This window comes from Uloborus diversus, chromosome 1, assembly GCF_026930045.1.
Source record: "Uloborus diversus isolate 005 chromosome 1, Udiv.v.3.1, whole genome shotgun sequence".
Classification (NCBI taxonomy): Eukaryota; Metazoa; Arthropoda; class Arachnida; order Araneae; family Uloboridae; genus Uloborus; species Uloborus diversus.
The window spans coordinates 31,416,435-31,439,253 of NC_072731.1; the positions used below are offsets into that span (position 1 = coordinate 31,416,435).

The 22,819-nt window shown below is 33.4% G+C and overlaps 1 protein-coding gene across 3 annotated transcripts in view; it reads left to right on the plus strand.

Moving 5' to 3' along the window:
• The window catches only part of LOC129234524 (polypeptide N-acetylgalactosaminyltransferase 5-like), an 82,131-nt gene that overhangs the window by 12,080 nt on the left and 47,232 nt on the right, over positions 1–22,819 (plus strand). Inside the window, exons 2-4 of one of the 3 annotated variants that reach the window (XM_054868532.1) lie at positions 637–772; positions 6,145–6,617; positions 8,446–8,614. In XM_054868532.1, coding sequence (XP_054724507.1) covers positions 6,395–6,617; positions 8,446–8,614 — 392 coding nt within the window. In that variant the 5' untranslated portion in view covers positions 637–772; positions 6,145–6,394. The remainder of the gene's footprint in view (positions 1–636; positions 773–6,144; positions 6,618–8,445; positions 8,615–22,819) is intronic. The other 2 variants (XM_054868533.1, XM_054868530.1) reach the window with 2 other exon arrangements.

Sequence of the window (22,819 nt, forward strand, 5' to 3'; positions counted from 1 at the left end):
CACAAACTTTTTTGTCAATCGGTGAGGCATGTTGAATCTCTATAAAGCTTTAAATCTACACAAAGCTTAAAGATTTTTTTTTTGTTTTTTAGTTTGTTTCAAAAGCTTGATGATTTCAAAAACTATTTATTACAATTATATTCTGCCTTTTAACATTTTCGTGTCTAAAATTTTGCATTTAATTAAACATTTTCATAAGACAGTGAAAACAGCATTTAAATTGACAAAAACAGAATTTATTTCATTTTTTCATTTACAAAGTAACCGCGCAGAATTAACTGAGAATTAAAAACACTAATTTCAAAATCATTCGGTTCACTTACTTTGTTTTTCAATATGCAAATACATATATTAAACCTATCAAATTGTGGCATTTTAAAGCATCATCTTTGGTAAATAAACAATACACATTAAAAATTTAAAAAAAATTTTCATTCATTCTATAAATAAGTGAATTCTACAAATAAATGGACAAAACAGTATTTAAGCTTTTCCGAAAGTAGTAGGTTTTACCTAACCTATTGAGCGAAAGTAATAATCCCAAATTACTTTCCAATTCTTTAAACATTCAAGTAATGTTTCGTGATGAATACTCTTAAGGGTATAAAGGAATAAAATGCTCTTTTTTAAACACAGGAGATAATGGTCACTGAGCCCTTCCAGTGCTGCACAGCTGCACATAGAAACCAGATGTTGTTTTACCTGAGGCTTTCTTCTTGATGCGCTCCGGAAGGACCTTCTTTTGTTAGTTAGGGAAAGAAATTCTTGGAAGGTATAGATCAAAGTGCATGTTTTCTATAGAAGATGTACTCCGTCACTGTCGCAAGCCAAAATTGAAACTGATTACCTATTACCGGAAATCTATCACACAGCATTTTCTATGGTTTTGACAATTTATGGTCGATTACAGCCGCTGACAAATTAGGATCGGTTATGTCGCTGTTTTGGAAAAAATTGAAAAGGAACTGACGTGTTATTTTCAAGAATAATAATTTAAAAAATGAAATTGAAGCAAAATTTGCTGCCCCTAAAAAAATTTGTCGCCCTAGTCAGCTGCCTACTCTGCCTATTGGGAAATTGGGCTCTGCATAGAACAGTAAAACGTTTTTCTTTCTTTTTTTGAGTTTATTGGGGGAGGGCAGAGGTGGCACCACAAATGATCGCCCTGGATGTCACCCATGCTAGGTACGCCACTGTTATATACAATGGTCATTCACTAATTAAAGACAAATTGGTGTGAGGGAAAGACTGTTGGGGTCATTCACTTATTGAAAAGAAATTGGTGTGAGGAAAAATGACTGTTAGGGGTTTATTCACTAATTTAAAAGACAAATTGTTGTGGGGAGAAAATACTTTTGGTAATACAAGTTTTATACATTTGGGATCTGAAGTTGACATCACTTGGCTGAGTTCCAATCAGCTGATTGATCAATGTTGCTTTGTTTACAACTACAAAATTAAGCTAAACAATGCTGTGCCTTCTTGAAAGTTCCTCATTGTTTGAACAACATGCTGTGATTCGTTTTTTGATCGCGGAAAGTAAAAAGCCAGCTAATATTCTCTAGAATGACTGAATGATTGGTACAAGTACCTGTTGGACAAAGCAACCAACTGTTCGGCAAATGTCCAAGTGGTTGGTTTGCTTCCCAGGTATGGAGTGCATAGGAGTTGGTTAAACCAACAGGCTAGGTGTATGAACCTGGTACTCAAGGAAATTTGCGTTAAGCGTAGTATCAGGTTTATTGATGTGTGGAGTAGATGTAAACGAGATTGGATTGCTAGGGATGGCCTACATCTGAGCTCTACAGGGGTCAAAATGGTTAGTGGTTTGGTTTTAGAGGCTTCAGAATCAAAAAACTAAGTTGGAATGGGGGGCATGGTTTAAGGAGCAGAATTCGAAAGGTACTAACTATCGGGATTTTAGTAGAAACAGAAATAGGGTGGCTAATAAGAGAAAAGATTTTAACACTTGGGATTCAAACAATCGTGCAGCATTAAATAAAAGTAAGATGGGCTTACTTAAGGTTTTTTATACAAATGCTCGTAGTATTAGGAACAAGATGGAAGAATTGAAAAGCATAATTATAGACGAGAGGTTGGATATTATTGGAGTTACCGAGACATGGGCTACCGAAAGTGATGATGATTTATTATCTATTGCTGGGTATAATTTGTTTCGACAAGATAGAGTAGGTAAAAGAGGTGGTGGGGTTTTATTTTATGTCAGAGACACTTTAATTTGCAACGAATTGGTAATTAATGATAAACCTAATGAGATTGATATGATTTGGCTGGAGTTGATTAGTAATAGGGGCAAAAAACTACGTTTGGGGAATATTTATAGGCCACCCAACTTAAGCCAGCGTCAAGACGAACAGATGTTTAGTATTATTAGTGACATTTCTAGCAAGGGGTCAGTCATCATAATGGGAGATTTTAATTATCCAGGAATTGATTGGAATAATTTTTACCATAGTGATAGCAGAGAAGAGGATTTTTTGAAAGTTATTGGTGACTGTTTCTTAGATCGAGGGTACTCGACAGGACGCGATTTTAGATCTAGTTTTCTGCTACATGGAAGGCTCTGTTCAGGGGTTATGTGTAGGAGAACACATTGGAGATAGTGACCACAACAGTATTAGGTTTGGGATTAAATTTGATATGCACAAAGTAGAGAATTTTAGGTTTGTGCCCAATTTCAGAAATACTGACTTTGTGGCACTTCGGCAGAGTTTGAAAGCAGTTTTTTCTTCTGGATTGGACAATAGCGATGTGAATCTTCAGTGGGCAGAGTTTAAGGAAAATCTAGCGAATACGGTTAGGGATCATGTTCCTTTTAGGAGAAAGGGTGTCAACACTAAAATTTGGTCAATGTGGTTTTCCAGGGAAACTAAAGACGCTCTAAATTACAAACAAGCTGCTTTTTATAGGTTTAGAGAAACAGGTCACAGTGCAGATAGGCTCCAATATTGTAAGGCAAGGCGTAAATTTAAGTATTTGGTACGGATTCAGAAAAGAGAGTTGGAGCAAAGACTGGCAGATAACATAAACAGGAATCCCAAGAGGTTTTTTGCATACGCTAATTCGGGGAAAGTTCGAAATAGTCATATTGGGCCACTGGTTGATGAGCACGGAATTTTAATTCAGGACTATAGTGATATTGCTAATGTTCTTAATAACTTTTTTTCGAGTGTTTTTAACGATAACTGTATCTCAACAGTTGACACCAACAAGACACAAGCTATAGTACAGCTTGAGGACTTTGTATTTTCCAGGGATGACGTTTTACTTCATTTGAAAAAAATTAAAGAGACTAAGGCTCCGGGGCCAGATGATATTTATCCGAAAATTTTAGTTGAATGTGCAGAGGAATTAGCAGATGTAATCGCAAACATTTTCAATGCTTCTTATTAGAGACGTACCGAGTAGCACTTTGGCCGAGTACCGAGTACTCGGCCTTTTACTACTCGGCCGAGTACCGAGTTACCGAATAACTCGGCCTTTCACTACTCGGCCGAGTTTCCCAGTACCAATTATGCTGAAAGAAGGACCACCGACACACACCGATGAATTTTGAACTTATTGAAATAGTAGTGTAGACCTCCTTGTCCATATAATAGTTTTTAAACTAAATTCCTGCTGAAATTTAACTACAAAATTTTGCAAAAATAATGTTTTTTAAATTAAAAATGAATAAATAAAAGGTATGACTTATCAAGTTGGAATTAAAACAAATTATACAAATTTATTCATTATAGGTCTAGTTCGCTAAACATAAATAATTTTTAAAAGCAAAAAAAACAATGCGCAGGAACATTGCAGACACGTTTTTCTGTGTTACAAGGATCGTCTTTTCAGTGCATAACATGTGAACTAAAGACTAAAGGCATACGACAAAAAATTCGACTTTTGCTGGATGCCTTTAAATCAACGAGCTCACATTTTGTGCATTGAAAAAGAAATTCCTCGTAACGCCAAAACACGTGTCTGCAGTGATCCTGCACTGTGCTTCTAACGTTGTTTTATTTCCTTTTATTTTTAAAGCTAAGGTATTTTTATATATCTTATAACTAATTTTAGTTTGTAGCAAAAATTCCATATTTGCACAATTTTCAACAAAAAAGTTTTATTAACTTTCGAGACATTCGAACCAAGATTTATTTCATTGAAGTATTTCAAACTTCATTATTCTCAAAATTTAAATTTGAATTGTAAATGGTTGCAGAAAATTATATATGCTTGAGCTTTTTTGTAAATTGTAATGTATTCAATTTTTTGCAACTACTCGGTATTGGCCGAGTATCTGATCAAAATTTGGCCGAGTACCGAGTACTCGGCATATTGGCCGAATAGGCCGAGTACCGAGTAGTTACCGAGTACTCGGTACGTCTCTACTTCTTATAATTCGGGGACAGTGCCAGAGGACTGGAAGCTGGCTAACATTACACCGCTCTTCAAGAAAGGGTCTAAAGGGAGTGCGGGAAATTATAGACCTGTGAGTCTAACTTCGGTGGTTTGCAAAATTTTTGAAACATTGATGAAAATTAAGATAGTAAATTTTCTAGAGACTAATAATCTATTGACTAGTTTTCAGTACGGTTTCAGGAAAGGTAAATCTTGTGCAACTAATTTATTACATTTCTATGACAAAGTTACCATGGCTTTGGACAATAAGAAGCCTGTAGATGTTGTTTACATTGATTTTCAAAAAGCTTTCGATAAGGTACCGCATGTTGCTCTACTTAGCAAATTAGCTGATATAAGAATAGGAGGGAAAACTTTCATTTGGGTAAAAAATTGGCTGACCGGAAGGAAACAAAGAGTAGTTGTAAGGGGAAATTATTCTAATTGGAGTGAGGTCTTAAGCGGGGTTCCTCAAGGATCAGTGTTAGGGCCTGTTTTGTTCATTGTCTTTATGAACGATATTCACAAAAATATTTCTGGGAACATGAATTGTTTTGCTGATGATGTCAAAGTTATGGGGACTGTAGAAAATGAAGAACAAGCAAATCAGCTGCAAGAGGATCTAGAGCATATTACGGAGTGGGCTGATAAATGGGGTATGGCTGTTAATGTTGGGAAATGTCAAGTGCTACATTTAGGGCATGGAAATAATAAGTCAGGATTTAAAGTTTAGCCTACAGTGCAGCATTGCTAGCAACAAAGCCAATAAGATGCTTGGGTTTATCAATAGATCTATTTCAAATAAATCTAAAGAAGTTCTTCTGCCCTTATATAGAAGTTTGGTAAGACCCCATTTGGAGTATGCTGTTCAGTTTTGGTCTCCTTATCTTAAGAAAGACATTAATGTATTGGAAAGGGTTCAAAGGCGGGCTACAAGGCTAATAAGTGGACTTTCCCACTTAGATTATGATTCCAGGCTTCGAAGGCTAAAAATGTACAGTCTTGAGCAAAGAAGAGACCGAGGGGACATGATTCAGCTGTTTAAATTTATTAAAACGAAAGTTGTTACGGGGTTAAAGTTTAGCACTGAAAACAGGACAAGGGGTCATTGTTTTAAGCTATTTAAATCTCAGGCTAACATGGATATTAGGAAAAATTATTATTTTAGCAGGGTAGTGGAACCTTGGAACAGCTTACCGGAAGAGGTGGTAATGAGCAAAGGAGTAGACAGTTTTAAGAGGGCCATTGATCTTCACTGGGGATTATAAATTGACTAGGACCAGTCTAGCTGGGCCCAGAGCCTGTTGCTGGTCGTCACTTTTGTATTTGTATTTGTATTTGATGAAAGTAGTTATATGAACTGTGTAAATTTTTACAAGTGGGTCAGTTCAAAAGTGGTCGAGAATCGGTTGAGAATGCAAATCAATTGAAGATTTTTATTGTAAAACAAAATAAACAGTTCTTCCAAAATGCAAGTTTTCTCTCCCCCCTTCCTTTTTTGTTTTTATAAAGTGAAATAAATAATGTAAGCTTTTGTAGTATTTTTTCCCAATTTATTATGCATTTTCTCATAAAACTATTTAAGAATTTTCTCATAGACAAGTACAAAAAAATTCCAAATGCATAAGTATTTTAATAAAATAAAGTTTTGACTATATTTATTTTCTCTTCACTGTTCTCATCAACTGTATTAATGTATAAAAACTCTACATTAATAAGTTTATCTTTTTCCTCCTCTAGGTTTTCTCGCTGAAAATATGCTCTACTCTTCTGCAGATATATCATTTTCCCTTTGTGTATGCCTTTCAACAACTCATTAATTGAGTAAACAATGATACTTCATCATTCATTCCAAAGTAGTTATGGTTGGCTCACTTAATTTTAATTCATGATTCCATTTTACTCAAAATTATTTATCTTCCCATTTTATTGTTGAGAACTACTTAATGTCTGTGTATTAAATTATTACTGCTTTGTTAAAATTCTTACAATGGTGTGTTTTCGTATCTATACGTGTAAAATTGTTCTCTTTACATCTGTTGTGTGGTTTATGATTGGAGCCCTTGTTCTTATGTACTACACTGAGTGCAATGGTAGTAATGGTTTATGTATAAAAAGAACAGTTGTGATGAAATCTTTGAAACATGAAGACGAATCTGCATCAAAGTATTCTAAAACAATTAAAGGAAAGTTTGCGAAATGGGAAGAACCAGGTAAAGTTGCAGTTATTTATTTTTCATGCATGTCTTATTTTGATATTGTTAATCTTATTTAGGCAGTTCATATTAGAGTAAAATCGACCTTGAAGATGACTTCCCTTCAACTGCTACTCTCTACATGCTGCTGTCTTCTTTTTTTCTTTCATATATTTTAATGAACCAATGATTAGCATTCTGAAACTTCTCGATTCTTCTCGTTGCAACTTGCAAGGCCTGTTGGGAATGATCAGGCCTACCTGTGAACTGGGAATTTATTTAGTCAGGTCCTACGTTAGTTGAAAAATTCTTACAGAAAAATTTTAATGGAATAAGCACTCTAATACACAATTATTTTTCCTTAAAAGGAATTTATACACAAAAATAAATAAATAAATAAATAAAGCTTGGTTTATAAAATGCATGCAACTTCTAAATTACACCTAAAATCAGCTTGTTATCATAAAATTTTTAGTGAGTTAAAACTGGGTAGTGACTTGTTATTTGAAGAAAAAAAATATTAATTTTAATTTTATACATGTCCAAAATTAGAATAATAACCTGTAATTCTTGTTTGAATGAAACTGAAACTGATTGGTAAAGGGTTGGTTACACGAAAAAATTTATTACAAAAATGACTTTTCAGCATTTTTATGGAAAATTTTCTATAAAATAAAGTGGAAAATTGATTGTTTTGGAAAGTTTTCTTACCATATCAGAATTCATGCAAACAAAAATTCTTAATTGAATACATTTTTAAATAGTATGCATTGCATGTAAATGTCACATTTCATAAACTGACATACAATTGGGGGTGCTCAAATTTTCAAGAAATTTTGAAGATGTTAAATTGAGGTTCTCAGTGGGGGAGGGGGGAGAGCTATTTTAGAAACTTTAAATTAAAAAAAAAGTTTCATAGATATTAATTTTTGTCTTTAAATTCAATATTATGTTGAACTTTGTTTGTTGATTTGAAACAAATTTTGTTGATATTCAACAAAATATAAGAAATGGAAAAAAAATAAGTTTACATCGGTAAAACTTGGTAAAAGTTTAAAAATAGTGATCCGCTATCAGTTAAAATAAATATAGAAGTTGGAGTTGAATTTTATAAAATATGAATTAAGCAGTCAGTTAGTTTAAATCTTTTTTGCTCATTTTCATTATTTTGACTGAAATGTGTGTCCCCCCCCCCCCCCACCCTATTATATGCCTTTTTGTGAGAATTTAACAGGTCCACCATTCAGCGGGTAGTAGAGGGCAATTGTTCCATTCCTGACTTTGAGAAATTAGTGTATTTACACACATGTAATCATTGTTTTTATTGTTTTGCGATGTTAATTGTATTAGTGCCTTGCCCCTCCCAGAAATTTAGATTTTTTTTGTTTCATGTGCTTATTACATAGTTCCATATAAGGGATGTGTTATGTGCTCCAAAGCACATAAGGCAACAACAATAACAAAAAAATCTAAATATTAATTCTGATTAAAATCAATAATTTACAAAAAAAAAATGCAATTGCAGAAACATTGCTTTTTCGAGAACGAAATCTTTTTATACATAAAACTATGAAAATTACGCATTTTCAATCTCTTCCCTTCTTTTTAAAATTTTCACTTTCATAAAAAAGTTGTAAAATTACAGTTTTTCTGTGAACTTCCTAAATTTCCCGTTAACAGTTTAAAAATTATGTGTGTAATAATAATGTGTGAAAAATTGCTGAATTCTTAAGTGCCATATTCAGGTTGCTGTACCGATTTGTATATTTAAATTAAAAAAAAATTGTTGCTTGTTTTGTGTAGATTTCATCACGCATTGCATTTTGCATTGTTTTTTCATTCTTAGAATACAGAACAAATCCTGCCCATTGGGTTGGCGAGTTGGGAAAAGCTGTTTCAATTCCAAAAGAAGAGGAAGCTCTCAAAAATGAGAAGTTCAAGTTGAATCAATTTAATTTGCTTGCTAGTGATCGAATTGCCTTGAATAGAAGTCTTTTAGATGTTCGACTTGAAGGGTGAGTGCTTTTTAGTTTTTTTATTGTAATACAATTAAATATTCATACAGTTGGTTCTCTGTTTAATGACGCTCTATTTACCGATTTTCTCTATTTAAAGAGGACTCTTCATGGTCCTGGATGCTCCATTGTAGTTTTAGAAGCATTCTATTAAGATGCATTCTACTTAGGGACAATTTTTTTGTTGTCCCTTGAAAGTCATTAAATACGGAATCAACTGCATATATGGATCATTCTTCAAAAAATGTAACTTTTCTGCTACACGCTTTTTACCAAGGGCCCATATGCAAAATTGTAGGGGAGGGGCTCAAATATTTTCCCCATGGAAACTGATTTCAGTGCAGATTAGAGTTATTCATTAAAGGCTAGATAAGAAATGTTTTTACATTTTGCAAAGTACTAAAAGCGAGGAAGTTCTAAATTCTAAGAAAGGAGAGGGGGCTTGATCCCCCACTTGCCCCCGCCCCATATGGGCGCCCTTCCCTTTTACAGTAAAAACTTTTAAGAACAATTCATTTAACAATGGTTTTTAATTTCATCAAAAATATATTTATTTAAACCTGCCAGCATTTTTTTAATAATTTTTTATTTTAGTATATTTTTGCTTCACAACATGTGAATTCTCACCTCCGTGGCATATTACACACCTTGCATGACTGTTTATGTTGCTTAATATTTTGTTTAATTATAATTATATACTTATTTATTGATTAATCCTTTCACTAGTGTCTCAAATACTAATTGTTTAAGTATATTTAATTTTTTAATATTGTGTTTTATTTTGCTTAAGTAGGATAAGAAGTCATCTCACACAAATTCTCACCTCCGTTACCTTAACACAAAATCCCATTCCTCATTTACACATGGCAGTAATAACGTCAAATTTTATTTTTCGTAATACAAGGGAGACACTTGTTTATTTTCAGCCATAGTTGAAGTTAGATTTTTGAAAAAAAAAAGATAGATTTTGCTTTAAAAACTTAGTACAGTGAAATCTGTGTAAATTGACCACTCGCGGTGCAGTACTTTGATGGTCAACTTAGCCAGGTGGTCAACTTATAAAGGGCGGTATTGATTTTTTTTTATTATAATTTTTTGTCATTTCTTGCACCATGTATTCATCTTTTGAGTTATTCACCCTTATTCTTTCTGTTCAATTCACTTTCATTGTTCCACATTATTGAAAGTGAAACAATAATTAAAAATACTATTCAAATAATTTTGTTATTTTTTCCTTGTTTTTAACTATATTAGACTGTAGTTTTATAAATTCCATATGTACCGGCTAATTTTCTCTGGCTTTCTCCATTTTCAATTAATTTTAATATAATATTTCATACTTTTTATTAATCTCAAGTTCAACTAACTTTCTTTTTCAAGCCTTTTTTGTACAACTTATAGCACAAAGAGCAATAAGCGCGACTCTCCCAGTTCATAAAGGCAAAATTAAATTGTTTTATCTCTTAATCCCTTGCGCCAGAAACATGTAACTTTACCCATTAGCAGGCCCAGATCTGCGTACCCGCGGTGCGAGGGGTCCGCGTCCTTAAAGGGGCTAACGGCCCTAGAAATTGAAGAAGAAATCGAAAAAAACTAGCACTAAGACTTATTCACTTTACAAATAGACACAGCTGGCCACTAGGGAGGGGCCCTACACATTTTACTGCAGGGGGGCCCAAAACGTATAGATCCAGGCCTGCTTTTTTTAGCACAATTCATGTGTTGCCACAACATATTGCAACTGAAAGGAAAGACTTGGAACTTTTCTACTGACACCTATTTTCATTGAACAGAGTACAAAAAGCTATCTTATTTAGAACAACAAATGAAAAACAAGTTTGGAGAATAAAGAGCAGCATAAGCTTTATGCTGCTGTTTAGTTAGTATATGTTAGTCTGTCATCAAAGCATTAAAAAAATTTTTGGAAAGTTATATATAAAAAAAATAGCAATAATAAATGAATAAATAATAAAATAAAATAATTTGCTGAAGAATGTTTAATAAAATAAACCAAGTGGTCAACTTACAAAGGGTTTTTACAATACTCCAAACGAAATTTGGCATACATTAGTGGTCAAGATAGACAGGTGGTCAAGATAGAAAGGTGGTCAAGTTACGGATGTTTTCCTTCACTATATGAGATAGGACTAATTCTGTTCCTGACAAAAGCGGTCAACATAGACAGGTGGTCAACTTACAAGGGTGGTCAACTTTACAGGTTTTACTGTATTGTTATTCTGACTTTTCACCTCCGTGAACTTGAATTTCAGGGATGTAAATTAATTTAAAAAAAGAAATGAACATGTTTTCATATGCTTAACATGTGCAGATTGTAACAACAAAGAAAAAAAAATTTCCTTGAAAAACGTATCTATTAGGCCTATATTAATGGAAAATTCCTCACCTCTGTGAGAGACCTTATCAGTGTCATTATTTCTGAGGTGAAAATAAATGGTGGAGGGGAAATACATCAGTAATAGGCATTCTACCAAAATTATAAATTGCCAGTATATCCTCAAATTTACTAACTACTATTTTTTGACATACATTTAAAACTACTAATTTGGTTGTACTTTAACTAAGAGAGCTTAATATCATATTCCTACTAATCATTAAAATAGCTGATTGTTTGCACAATTAACAAAATTACTACTTTGATATCAAATTGGCCTTGATTTTTAAATATTAAAAGTTTTTTTTATTATTTCCGTGAACTAGGCATTATTTTATTTATTTTTATTTATTAGTAAAATAATTGGAACTTATCTGGGCCATTGTTAATGGTTACTTATAGTAGGTAACACTTTAATGTAAGAATGAAAAAAAAAGAAAAAAAAAGGTTTCAAAATTTAAAAATATTTGCGTTTTAAAGTTACGTTTTCTGGAGAATGATCCATGTATGTATGTGTATTCTATGCTTTCCTTTGCTGAAAATTTTCGCAAATTTTCGCGTGTTAGGTCTGCTATGATTTCTTCAAAATAGGGGTAGAAACCTGGAAGTATAAAGATGAAAATTGGAGAAGTAAAATTATGAGTGGAAAGTGCCTATTTTCAACCTATCACCCCTTTTTACTGTTTGTTTCCCTTAGCCGAGACCTAGCGCCAATTTGCGCATGCGCCAGATCTGTTCTGATTTTATCAAAAGAGGGAAGGAAACCCAGAAGTAAAAGGTGCAAAGTAACGTGTTTAGCAGTTCTTCCAATGTAGCGTCGAAAATGACAGAGATAGTAAGTGCAAGCGGAAAATGTCCATCCTCAACCTATTGCCCCTTTTTGAAATGATTCTGAGTGATAGTCTTTACTTTCGAGAACAGACAGTAACTGAAATCATTCCAGAGTGCTACTTTGGGGTTTTGAGAAGTATACCAATTGTCAGGACCGTCGCCGTAGGGAGGGTGAGGGGGGTGTCTCACCCTCCCGGTGATTTCATCCAGTCGACAAAATCAGTTCATAAGTCGGCATTTTCAATGTTTCGGAATTTCAAAGTTTTAATTGACAGAAATTAAAAAAAAAAGTTATCATATTCATACAAAGTTATACATCTAACCTTTTCATACTTTGCGCAAGAGAAAATAATGAATGGTGTCTCCGTTTACATTCAGTTTTACATTGCTCACACTATGCCGATTGCTTAGTTTGCGACTGCTCATTTTGCCGAGACAATAAGCGTCCACTCAGAAAATTCAGCTAGAGTCGGCATTTTTTCTTTTTCAGTTGATTCTGTATTCTAAATCTTTGAGTAAAGTAGTATGTGGTTTGACCATGTGCACGTTTTCACCTTTTATTGAAGAAGAAAAAACCAAAAAACATGTATATTTTGCGTACTGACGACTATTCATCTCAAAGCCCACCTGAAAGACATAATCAATTCTCCGACTGCTAATTGCACAGTATTCTCAATTTACCGACATTTACTTGAACAAAGTATTATTTTGCCGACACTATATCCAGGGACACCCCAAACTTAAATTCTTGGGGAAAATCCTCAATTTTCCGAATGATAAAATACGGATATGCAATGCACACATGAGAAGGGACATTCAGGAATTTTAAAAAATGCAATAATGTCTTAAAACTTGCCAAATAATCAGACAAATTTGGCCGAATAAGGACTTTTATGGAGGTCACTGGGACCTCCCAATGGGCGCCGCCTTCCTGTACTCAGTCGGCAATTTCAGCTACAATCAGCAATTTTTACTTTTAGAGTGAATTCAAAGTTCACTATATCTTTGATAAAAGTTAAATGGAAGTGCATTTGGATAAATGGAAGTGCTCTTTTACATTTTCTCATTTTAACAAATTTACAATGCAAATCATGAGTTCTAATGAGTGATTATATTGTAAATTTTAAAAAGATAATTCAATCTTAAAATAATATTTAGAAATATCTGCGAAGCTGTATCACACATTAAGATTACCTGTGAGCAGCCGAGATGTAAGATTCAAATATTTTTTTCAAAATTAGTTATTCAATAAACTGTATAGAAACCCACGGAAAGTCTCAGTTTAAAAACACAACTACATTAAGAAACATGATAGCTTTGGATAATGCACAGTGGACACATTTATAAAATTGAATCATCAATAAAAAAATTCACAGCAAAGTGGAGCAATGCATAGGGTGCCGAAATGATTAAAAAAAAATTAAAATAGAGAGAAGGATTTTATTACAACACAAAGTCCCATTGGTATGTATTTTTAAGTGTTTGATTTTGAAACGAACTTCTGAATACACATTCAGCACCGTTTCCCCTTTTTCTAGGCTTACGGGTAAAAACCGAAATAGTATTCTACTCGCAGGGGTTATGCCTATTTGTCAACCACACAAGTTTATTGTGTAACTAAAGCAAGACATTTGTCCGCCAATTGTAACACTCAGAAATGCCGTCGTGGAGACGGAGTGGCGTAATCGCGTGTAGGGGTGACATTAGAAACGTCAGACCTTCAGGGGTCTTTTCTGTTAAAAACCTTTCTCTGGAATCTGGAACTAGGAGCTCGAGAGAAAATTAGAGAATAGTTGGATCAACTGTAGTTGTGTGCTTAGGACAGTCTGTCTGGCCCCTGCTGTGTGAACTTTCTGCCTGAAGAAGGAAAAAGAAGGTTATTGGCGTTGGAGCCTTGAAGAGATACAAGTGCATTGAGTTTGTCCGGCTCCCGAGTTTGGCAGAAGATTTGAAAGACTATCCTGCATAGCTATTTTATTCATTATGAATTTCAAAAGAAAAAAAAAGACTAGTTAAAGTTTTTGAACTTTATTCTCATGATGAATGAACAATAATTCTCATTGTGGCAAGTAAGGAAAAATCTGAAAAAGCATTTTACTCGAATTTGAGAGGGAAAAAAAAAAGCTTTTTGAAATGCAGCAGAAAAAATATGATTATTTTAACTAATATTTTCAAAGCATTATTTTAATCTTTCTCCATTTACATAAATATATATATATCTTCCGTTAAATATTGAAAAATAAGAGTTCTAAGTAAGTTGCTGGGATGAAAAATTTTTGTGAAAAGTTTCAAAAAAGAAAAGAAAAAGAAGGGGGGGGGGGGAGGGCAAATGAATGTTTTTTTTTTTAGCTCTAAAATTTCAGAAGAAAATGCAATTTAAAAATATTATTTAGGAACATTCAAACATGTACAACATCATTAAAATTACCATTTACCAAACCAAAGACAGCTGAAATACGTTTCAAACATTTTTTCAACCAATAGAGAAAAAGAATAGCCAGAGCGTTATAGAATTGCATAACAAGTTTCAATTTAAAAAAAAACGATAGGTAAATAAACATGATAGTTTCCTAAGGCACACCCGTGCAAAAATAAGGTAAATATGTTTCAAATAGAGGAAAAGATTCAAAATCTTGTCTAGAAAAGTCACACCAGTAACTCTAATGAGTGTTTAAAAAATGAGTTATAAAAAATTAAAGTAAAATGAAAGTTATCAAGAGATTCAGGATTTCTGATATTTAAAAAAAGTAAAAAAAGGTATGTTATTGGGTATCTCTAAAAAATACCACCTGTATTCAAAATGTTAAACGTTTAACCCTTCCTCAAGTTAAAATATAAAAGCTTTAAATTATCTTAGTCTGTAAGTTCAAAATGTTAACAGATTGTTTTAAGGTTGCATAATTTTGTACTTTAAACAATTAAAAACATTAGAGTGAAAATTGAAAATTTCGTCGTGAAAAACTAAAACAGCTAAAATGTTTTTTAAAAAGAAAATCTGGAGGAGGATCTCCTACCTTTTTTTCTTTTAATAAATGAAATGATTTAGGGAAGTAGCTTAGGAGGGAGGACGGAGGAATCGCAGAACCTAACTATTTCCTTTTATCTTATGGTAATGAAATGTAATCTAAGTTGCGTTTTTAGAAACTTACTGCAGGAGGGTCCTATGACATCAACAAATATCGTCTGAAACTTCGTTTTTTGGCATTCAATTTCAGAAAGTTGTCGAAAGAGAGAGCCTCTGAACCTCGTTTACCACAAATGGCCTACAATGGCACTTTAAAGATCTCAGTTTTCAAAAAAATTTCGATCGAAATCACTTTGTATCACCTTCTCCTAACATCACCAATAGTCGTTTAACGTTTAAAACTATATGTTTAGAACTACAATTCAAATAACGCTTGGGGAAACACTAGCCGATACTCCTTTCTTAAATCGTGTGGTGTTGCAAAGATTCTATTTCGGAAGAGGCCCAGGTTCTTAGGTTCTTACCTCAAGGAGATTATCACATTAATTATTTTTCATTGAATTGCTAAATTGATCTCATTATAGATAATGCTAATTATTTATATCTGCTAATTATTAATTAATAGTTGTTTAAAACGCCAATACACTCCTATTTGTTAAGTCTGGGTATTTTAAAAAGTGATAAATAACCTCAAAACTTATGCATGAGTTATATTCTTAACTAGAGGATAGAAATGCTGACATGTTTTCTCCTTCAGTATTTCTGAATATGGTGTTTGGGAGCTGACCTGCTAAGAACATTGTAAATGCTATGGTTTGCTAAGTTGGATGAGGGGCAGGAGTGGAAGGTGTTACCTAAAAATGTTTAAAACTTAAGACCCGAAAACCATTTTTGAAAACATTACGGAACTGCTTGGGAATCGGGGGCTCGCCCCCGAAAATCTTCCGAAATTAAAAGCCGAAAAACAAGATTATAAGCTCTCTTAGAAGCGTTATGCCCTCGATCCTGTCCCTGGGCCCCTCCCCTGGCTACACAGCTACCCAAATCCATCAAAGTTGTCTAGAGAATTTTTTTTTCAAGACTTAAGTCCTAAAAATTTTTCCGGGGGGCAGCCCCCAAACATCATTGCAGATCGTGTAAAAATACATTTTTCGAACATCATTCGCAGAAAATTTCCGGAGAGAGTCTATGAAATCCACTCTTTTCCCACAACACTAAAAATGTCATTCCCCTCTCCTTTCCCTAATATCACCAATAGTGGTCTATGATTGCCTTTCTGGAACTTTAATTTCACGAAATCGCCTAGGGAGTGACCCTGAGCCCCAGCGGAACCAAACATGACTTACTATCACCTGTTGAAGTCTTCAGTTTCGAAAAATTTCCTGAGCCTAAACTCCCCCAAACATCGTCAAAGACTGTCTAAAGTTTCATTTTTAGAATCTTCAGGGGCAGAAATCTCCGAACACCACTTTTTCTAGCTTAACATTCCTAGCATGATATAACTCATTTTGCAAACTTTTTCTCCCACACAAAGCAATTTCTCTGATTTGTATACTTAAAATCCCTATTTGTGCGCCATGGAAATGTTCAATTAGAATCAATGTACTCAGAGATACCAAAACGAATAATTACCATGAGGGTCCCCCCTCCCCCCCAAAAATTATGTACAACATAATTAATTCACCATTATATTACAAAACTTTTTGAGTAGAAAATGTTCTTATGTGTTAAATTTTATATGGATAAAGTACATTTTCTTTTTCTTTTTTTCGAATTTCTCCAGAATGTCTCCTCCAAAATTCTTTGTAATTCCTCACTGCCGTTTTCTCTAGCTAATCTGCCACTGTCCACTGGACATCTGTAAATACCTACCCTCAGTGCCGGATTTAAGGGGAGGAGGAGACGGGGGTTGCCAAGGGCGGCGACTTTTAGGAGGCGGCAAAATCACACTATTTTTATGTTTTTTTCGTTGAAACTCAATTTTAAAACTTGAAAGATGGATAAAGGCGGCAGTTTCGATATTTGCCCCGCCTCGGAAAAAAAATGTAGATCCGTCACTGCCTACCCTTTCCCCAAAAGTATCCTTAAATAGCCTAAAACTGTGTTTTTAAAACTTTAATTTCGAAAAACCTTCGGGGAGGGCCCCCGAACCCCCTATTCTTTCCTTCGCGTCAATAAAGATGGCATGAAATCTTTGTTTTTAGAAATTTCTAAGGAAGAACTCCCGAAAACCACCTTTTCTAGAAAAAAGCATATTGACTCCAGCGAAAAAAAGATGAGAATGATTCCACGGTCCTCTTGCTTCTTATATAAACCAAAGCCTAAAATCATGTTTTTAGTATGCCAATTTCAGAAATTTTTCGGAGGACAGCAGTCTATCTTGCCTTTAATCGAAATTAATGCATCCCCTTAGTAGCACTGAAGCACGTCTACAATTGCATGTTCCAGACTGCAATATGTAACGAATTCTGGTCAGAGACCCTGAATTTATATATATATATATATATATATATATATATATATATATATATATATATATACATATATATATATATATATGTGTGTGTGTGTGTGTGTGTACGTATGTATCTGTCGGGTCAGCAAAATCAGTTTCAATACCCCCCCCCCCCCAAACGAATGTACCTGGCGACGGCCCTGCCAATTGTGCCCACCTAGATGGGTTGGGGTAATATCACAGACTCTGACATTTGAATTTTTAGGATTGAGGGCTAATTTTCACTTCCGGGGGGGGGGGGGGCGATATTTAGAAGGGTTAGAAGCCCCCTTGCTCTTTGATGGGTTGGGCACCCCCTGGGTATACAGTCCATTCTCTTGATATCTCCAAGTGCTAGGGCAAAGAATTCCACATAATATTCCACATAACCAAAATTCGAGACCAAAAAAAAATTAATTTTTTTGGGACACTCGTAATAGTAATTAAAAAACATACTTAAATACACAAATAGGGCGCATAAGGGGCATTTTATTTATTAAAAAGTGTATTCAATGTGATAGCTGCAAGTGAAGAGCACAAAAAGGAAACATATCATTTTTCACTTTCTGCCCACCTTAATAACTAAGGAAACACACTGTAAGAATTTATGAATCCATGAATTGTATTATTCATGGATTTCATAATCCGCTTGAGAAGAATTTGTCTTTTCCTTTTATCTAGGCTGTGTTTTTCTGTTCTGAAATTTGAACACCTGCATCTCGACACCAGGAGAATTTCATGACCGAGGGATTAAGGTTGATTCCAGATGTTTCATCTGCTTTTTAGAGATTAATAAATTTAGCACATTTATATTTAATCTATAGCGTTATTACTAAAATCTGTTTCAGAGAGAACTGTTTAAAAGCATTATCTGTTAGATAAATTTTTTTTAAATTTATTTCATTTTTTTATTTAAAAGAGGAATCTTGACACTTATATTTTCCTATGTTTTTTACTTTCAATATTTTAATACAGCTTGACTTATTGGTGCAGAGAAAATTATCTTCATTTTGTCAAAGGACAATATAAATATTTTTTTTTTTTTTAAATCCAATGAATCAATGCCTTACTAACTCATTTAGTTAGAAAGAAAACGGATGCTCCTAAAAATTATAAATCAAGAATTTTGGCACAAAATTTTTTAATCTGTTACTATGCATTAACATATTCAAAAATCAGCATTTTTTATGAACTAATTTTCAAATTTTGTGTTGAAAATCAGATAGTGGAAGTTATGATGTACATTTCTGCACATGAACATTCATAGAGTATTTAATCAATTAAACTTTTTTTAGTCCAGTTCATACTCAAATTCATCGGAAAAATTATAATTTACTAGATTTGCTTTTTTTTTTTAGTATTTTCTTATGTAAATGATTGTTTTAATTATCTAGATTTCTTTGCTTTCTTAAAATCAAAGATAAGTAATTTTTAGTAGATACTATTTTCTGTTGAACACTTGTAGACTTTTGAAATCAGTTTCTATGATTTGATTATTATCACCAGGGTTGTTTGGTTTAAACCACGTTGATCTAAACCATGGTTTTAACTATGGTTTAAACTAATTGGTTTTTTTTTTAAACCATGTGGTTTTTTTTAAAAATGGTTTTTTAAAAAAAAAGTCAAAAAAAAATCCATTTTACAGGATTACATTGATTTCCCCACACATATTGAAAAATGTAAAATTCCATTTATGCTAAGTTCCTAGCTAAGTTGCAGAGATAAATACTAAAATTGCAAAGTTGCTTCTTCAAAATGTATTACAAGCTTTAATTGAAAAAATATATTAATATATTTTTTATTTCATATCTGAGCCATAAAGCAGATTTCAGTCAACTTCCATCATTATGCTTAATTTGCATGATTAGTTAAGATTTACTAAGGATTGAATCTTTTATTGTAGATGCAATCCATTATATTGCTCACTCCTGTTGCAGGGGTGTGACATTTTTGCCCATTTATTTGCGTTTTCCTGGAATTTTAACTTTGACTTGTAAGGTAATCAACAGTCTAACTTAATTGTTTGCACCTAAAAATTAAGATTTGTTCTGCAGGTGAACACAAATAATATTTTTTGAATCAAATTTTAAAAAAAAATTTATACTTCATATTACGATACATAATAGTTCCTTATATTATAATGTAGGAAGATTAAAAGACAAATTTTTAAATTCCCAGAACAAAATGCAAATGTATGTGTAAAAATTGATTGAGAAATATATAAATCTTCACATATAAACTACACTCTCCATTGTTTTTTTTTTTTTTTGGATTCTGTGTGCTCAAAAGATTTTGATTGGCTATACACCTATGCTGCTTTATGACTATTGGGTGCAGATAATTCTTAGTTTTTTTTCACCCTTTTTGTCATTGGAATTGGGATTTTGGTATTTGCTTTGCCTTAGCTAACCTGTGCAGTTTACAAAAGTTACTTACTCATATTGTTTTAAAAAGAATGTCTAATTCTGGTAGAAAAAAAGACCTAATCTGGCTTTCATTTGATGAAATCAAAAATGAAGCCAGTATTTCGTATCATAAAGGGTCTATATATACATGCATACTAATATGTTAATCAAGTCAAACATTTCAATCAATATTTCCCCGCAGAAAGCTATTTTAATTATTTAATTTAGTTACAAGATTTTGTTCTAATCTCTTTAATTAATCAAGAAATTACGTATAATGTGACTATTGAATAACTGTTAATTACATAGAACCTTAATTACCTTCCGAAAATTAGTTATTTTTCTCGCAAATAGTATTTAAACCAAAAAAACCCGGTTTAAACCAAAAAAACCTGGTTTAAACCAAAAAACTGGTTTTTTTGGTTTTTTTGAAAAAAAACGTTTTTTTTTACCAACCCTGATTATCACGGGACGTGGGAGCGTTTCGCCCCGCCAAGGAAACCAAACGTCAGCAGCCAGCAGAAGCAAATCTACCGCCAAAGACGAAAGAAAATAAAAGCGACCAAGAACAAGATTACACGACAGAACAAGTTGGGGTTTTTCACCCCTCTGTATCTTAGCTTCATGAAGACCCCCCAGAGTTGATTTTTGGTACACTCAATCTATAGTAGCCCCTGATGCCGTAAACCAAAATACAATTCAGGGGAAAAGGTATTAAAGTTATAAAATCGCGGTTCAAAAAAAGTTTTCGCTTTCTTTGACAGGGCTACAGCCCAGACGAAAAAAGGATTCAAGCTGAAATTTCGCACACACATTCCTTGTGCCCTACTGATGTGCCATTTGACCCCCTCCCCTTCCCCCCTTGTTTTTACCTCCCAAATTGTACTTCCCGGGGTTCTATCTCAGCCCCCCGGGGGACTATGGTAATGATTTTTTGTACACATATTCTTGGGGGGCCATTGAGTACATATACAAAAATTGAACCCCCAGGGACATCATGGGCCGGAGTAATTGAAGCTTGAAAATCACTAATTTTCCCTAAATTCTTATGTACTTACTCTTAGCTCGTAGGGTTTGTTTATCTCGGACTGCAATTGCAAGGTTAGAACAGATATAACAGTTATTCCAAAGTTGTCTTAGGAAATGAAATTCAATCTAGACTAAAACATATCCAACAGTTGCAACTAGACATTTAATCGCGGATATCACAAATTTGCCACAGCGACTGCACATGTGCGCAGACTTAACTCATTGGGCTTACTGTTTTCAGATTATATGTTGTTTGTTTATACTTAAGCAGAGAAACAAATTAATGAATGAGATTAGAATGCTGTCCTCCCCCCCGCCCCAAAGTTTTACCGATACGAAATTTCCTTCCCCCTGTTTTTCAGTTTTGATATATTTATGGAGGGAAGAAATTTTAAATGGGGGTTAAACCATTACAAAATATTTTTTGTGACAAATTATATGAAACTGTATGCATATGAATACGGCACATATAACTTTTTATTTGAAAGCGAAAAATAGCACTTTTTTATTGGTTTGCTTATTTTCTAAATTAATGGATTTTTCACAAACAACACATAATGAATTGAAAATATATGAAATACGTGTGTGGATATCCGTGCTTTGCAGTAATTTGTTCGCTGAAAAATTTTTTGCAATTAATTTAAGCAAGACTTTTAATGAGCTTAGTCTGCGCGCAACATGCACATTCGCTATGGCAAATTTGGGATATCCGCGGTTTGACATCGAGTAAAGTTGCATAAATATTCTGACACATTCAAATTTGAAATATTTAATGGCTTAGTTTTTTTTTTTACTTGGTGATAACATGCGTTATTTCGTTTTTTAAATGAACTTTTAAACAAAACTTGGTATAAAACAAGACAAAGACTTCTATCAAGAAAAAGATAAATCACCAAACAATTAAAATTATCCCATAAAACGTAAAATAATCCACGATTTAAGAAAAAATTTAACCAAACAAAAAGTGAAAAGCTAGATTAAAATAGCCCTGAAGCTGTAAAACATTTAAAGAAACCTTCATGAAAATGTTGAATAATCTGTCAAATAAAGAAACTGTAATAGAATTTATTGTGAAGTTGTAAAATACTCGAAAACAATATAATTTAAAATATAGTATTTTATTATCCAAGAAGTTTTCTTTGCAACAGAGAGGATACAAGGATTGCAATAAAATTTAAACCGCCCAATTCTCGCAAAATGAACATAGAATCTTAATAGTCAGAAAATAACTTGACGTAAAATTAGGCTAGCCATTATTGTTCCTTAAAAACACAAAACAGCTTTGTTTCAATTGAAAATTTTCTAACTTGAAGGTCTCAATTCTAAAAATACAGACAAAGTAATAATATAAAAGATATGATATCTCATCAAAAACAACCCTGTTGTAAAAATTTCCCCGCCAAGAAAACCTTTAACTTTTCCAGACAAAAAAGAAAACCTGCATCCTAAACCCAAAAACCCTCAGCCATAAAAAGTTATGATATCTAGTTTGCCTGCCAAGTATCTGCCAAACTATCATTCTCCCTCTTCTCCTTTTTCATCAGAGTTACTTCCATTAGAACCTCCTCCCACCTTCAACTCCTCAGAAATATGAATAGATCTTTTAAATTGTTTATCTTGTTTGGCGGAAGCTTTTTGCTCATCAAGCAACCACTTCACTTTGAAAAACTTCCCACCAAACAAGGTAAACAATTTAAAAGATCTATCCATATTTCTGAGTTGAAGGTGGGAGGAGGTTCTAATGGAAGTAGCTGTGATGAAAAAGGAGAAGAGGGAGGATGATAGTTTGGCAGATACTTGGCAGACAAACTAGATATCATAACTTTTTATGGCTGAGGGTTTTTGGGTTTAGGATGCAGGTTTTCATTTTTGTCCGGAAAAGTTAAAGGTTTTCTTGGCATGGAAATTTTTACAACAGGGTTGTTTTTGATGAGCTTGATATTTCAGGTGTAAACATAAGGGGATGTTCAGAAAAATAGAATAATTTTAATATAAGTAAAAAGAAGGGAACTTTCATTGCTGAATATGGAAATTTTATTTTGAAAGAAATGTTTGGTGTCATTAGAATGTTATTTTTGTATTACATCAA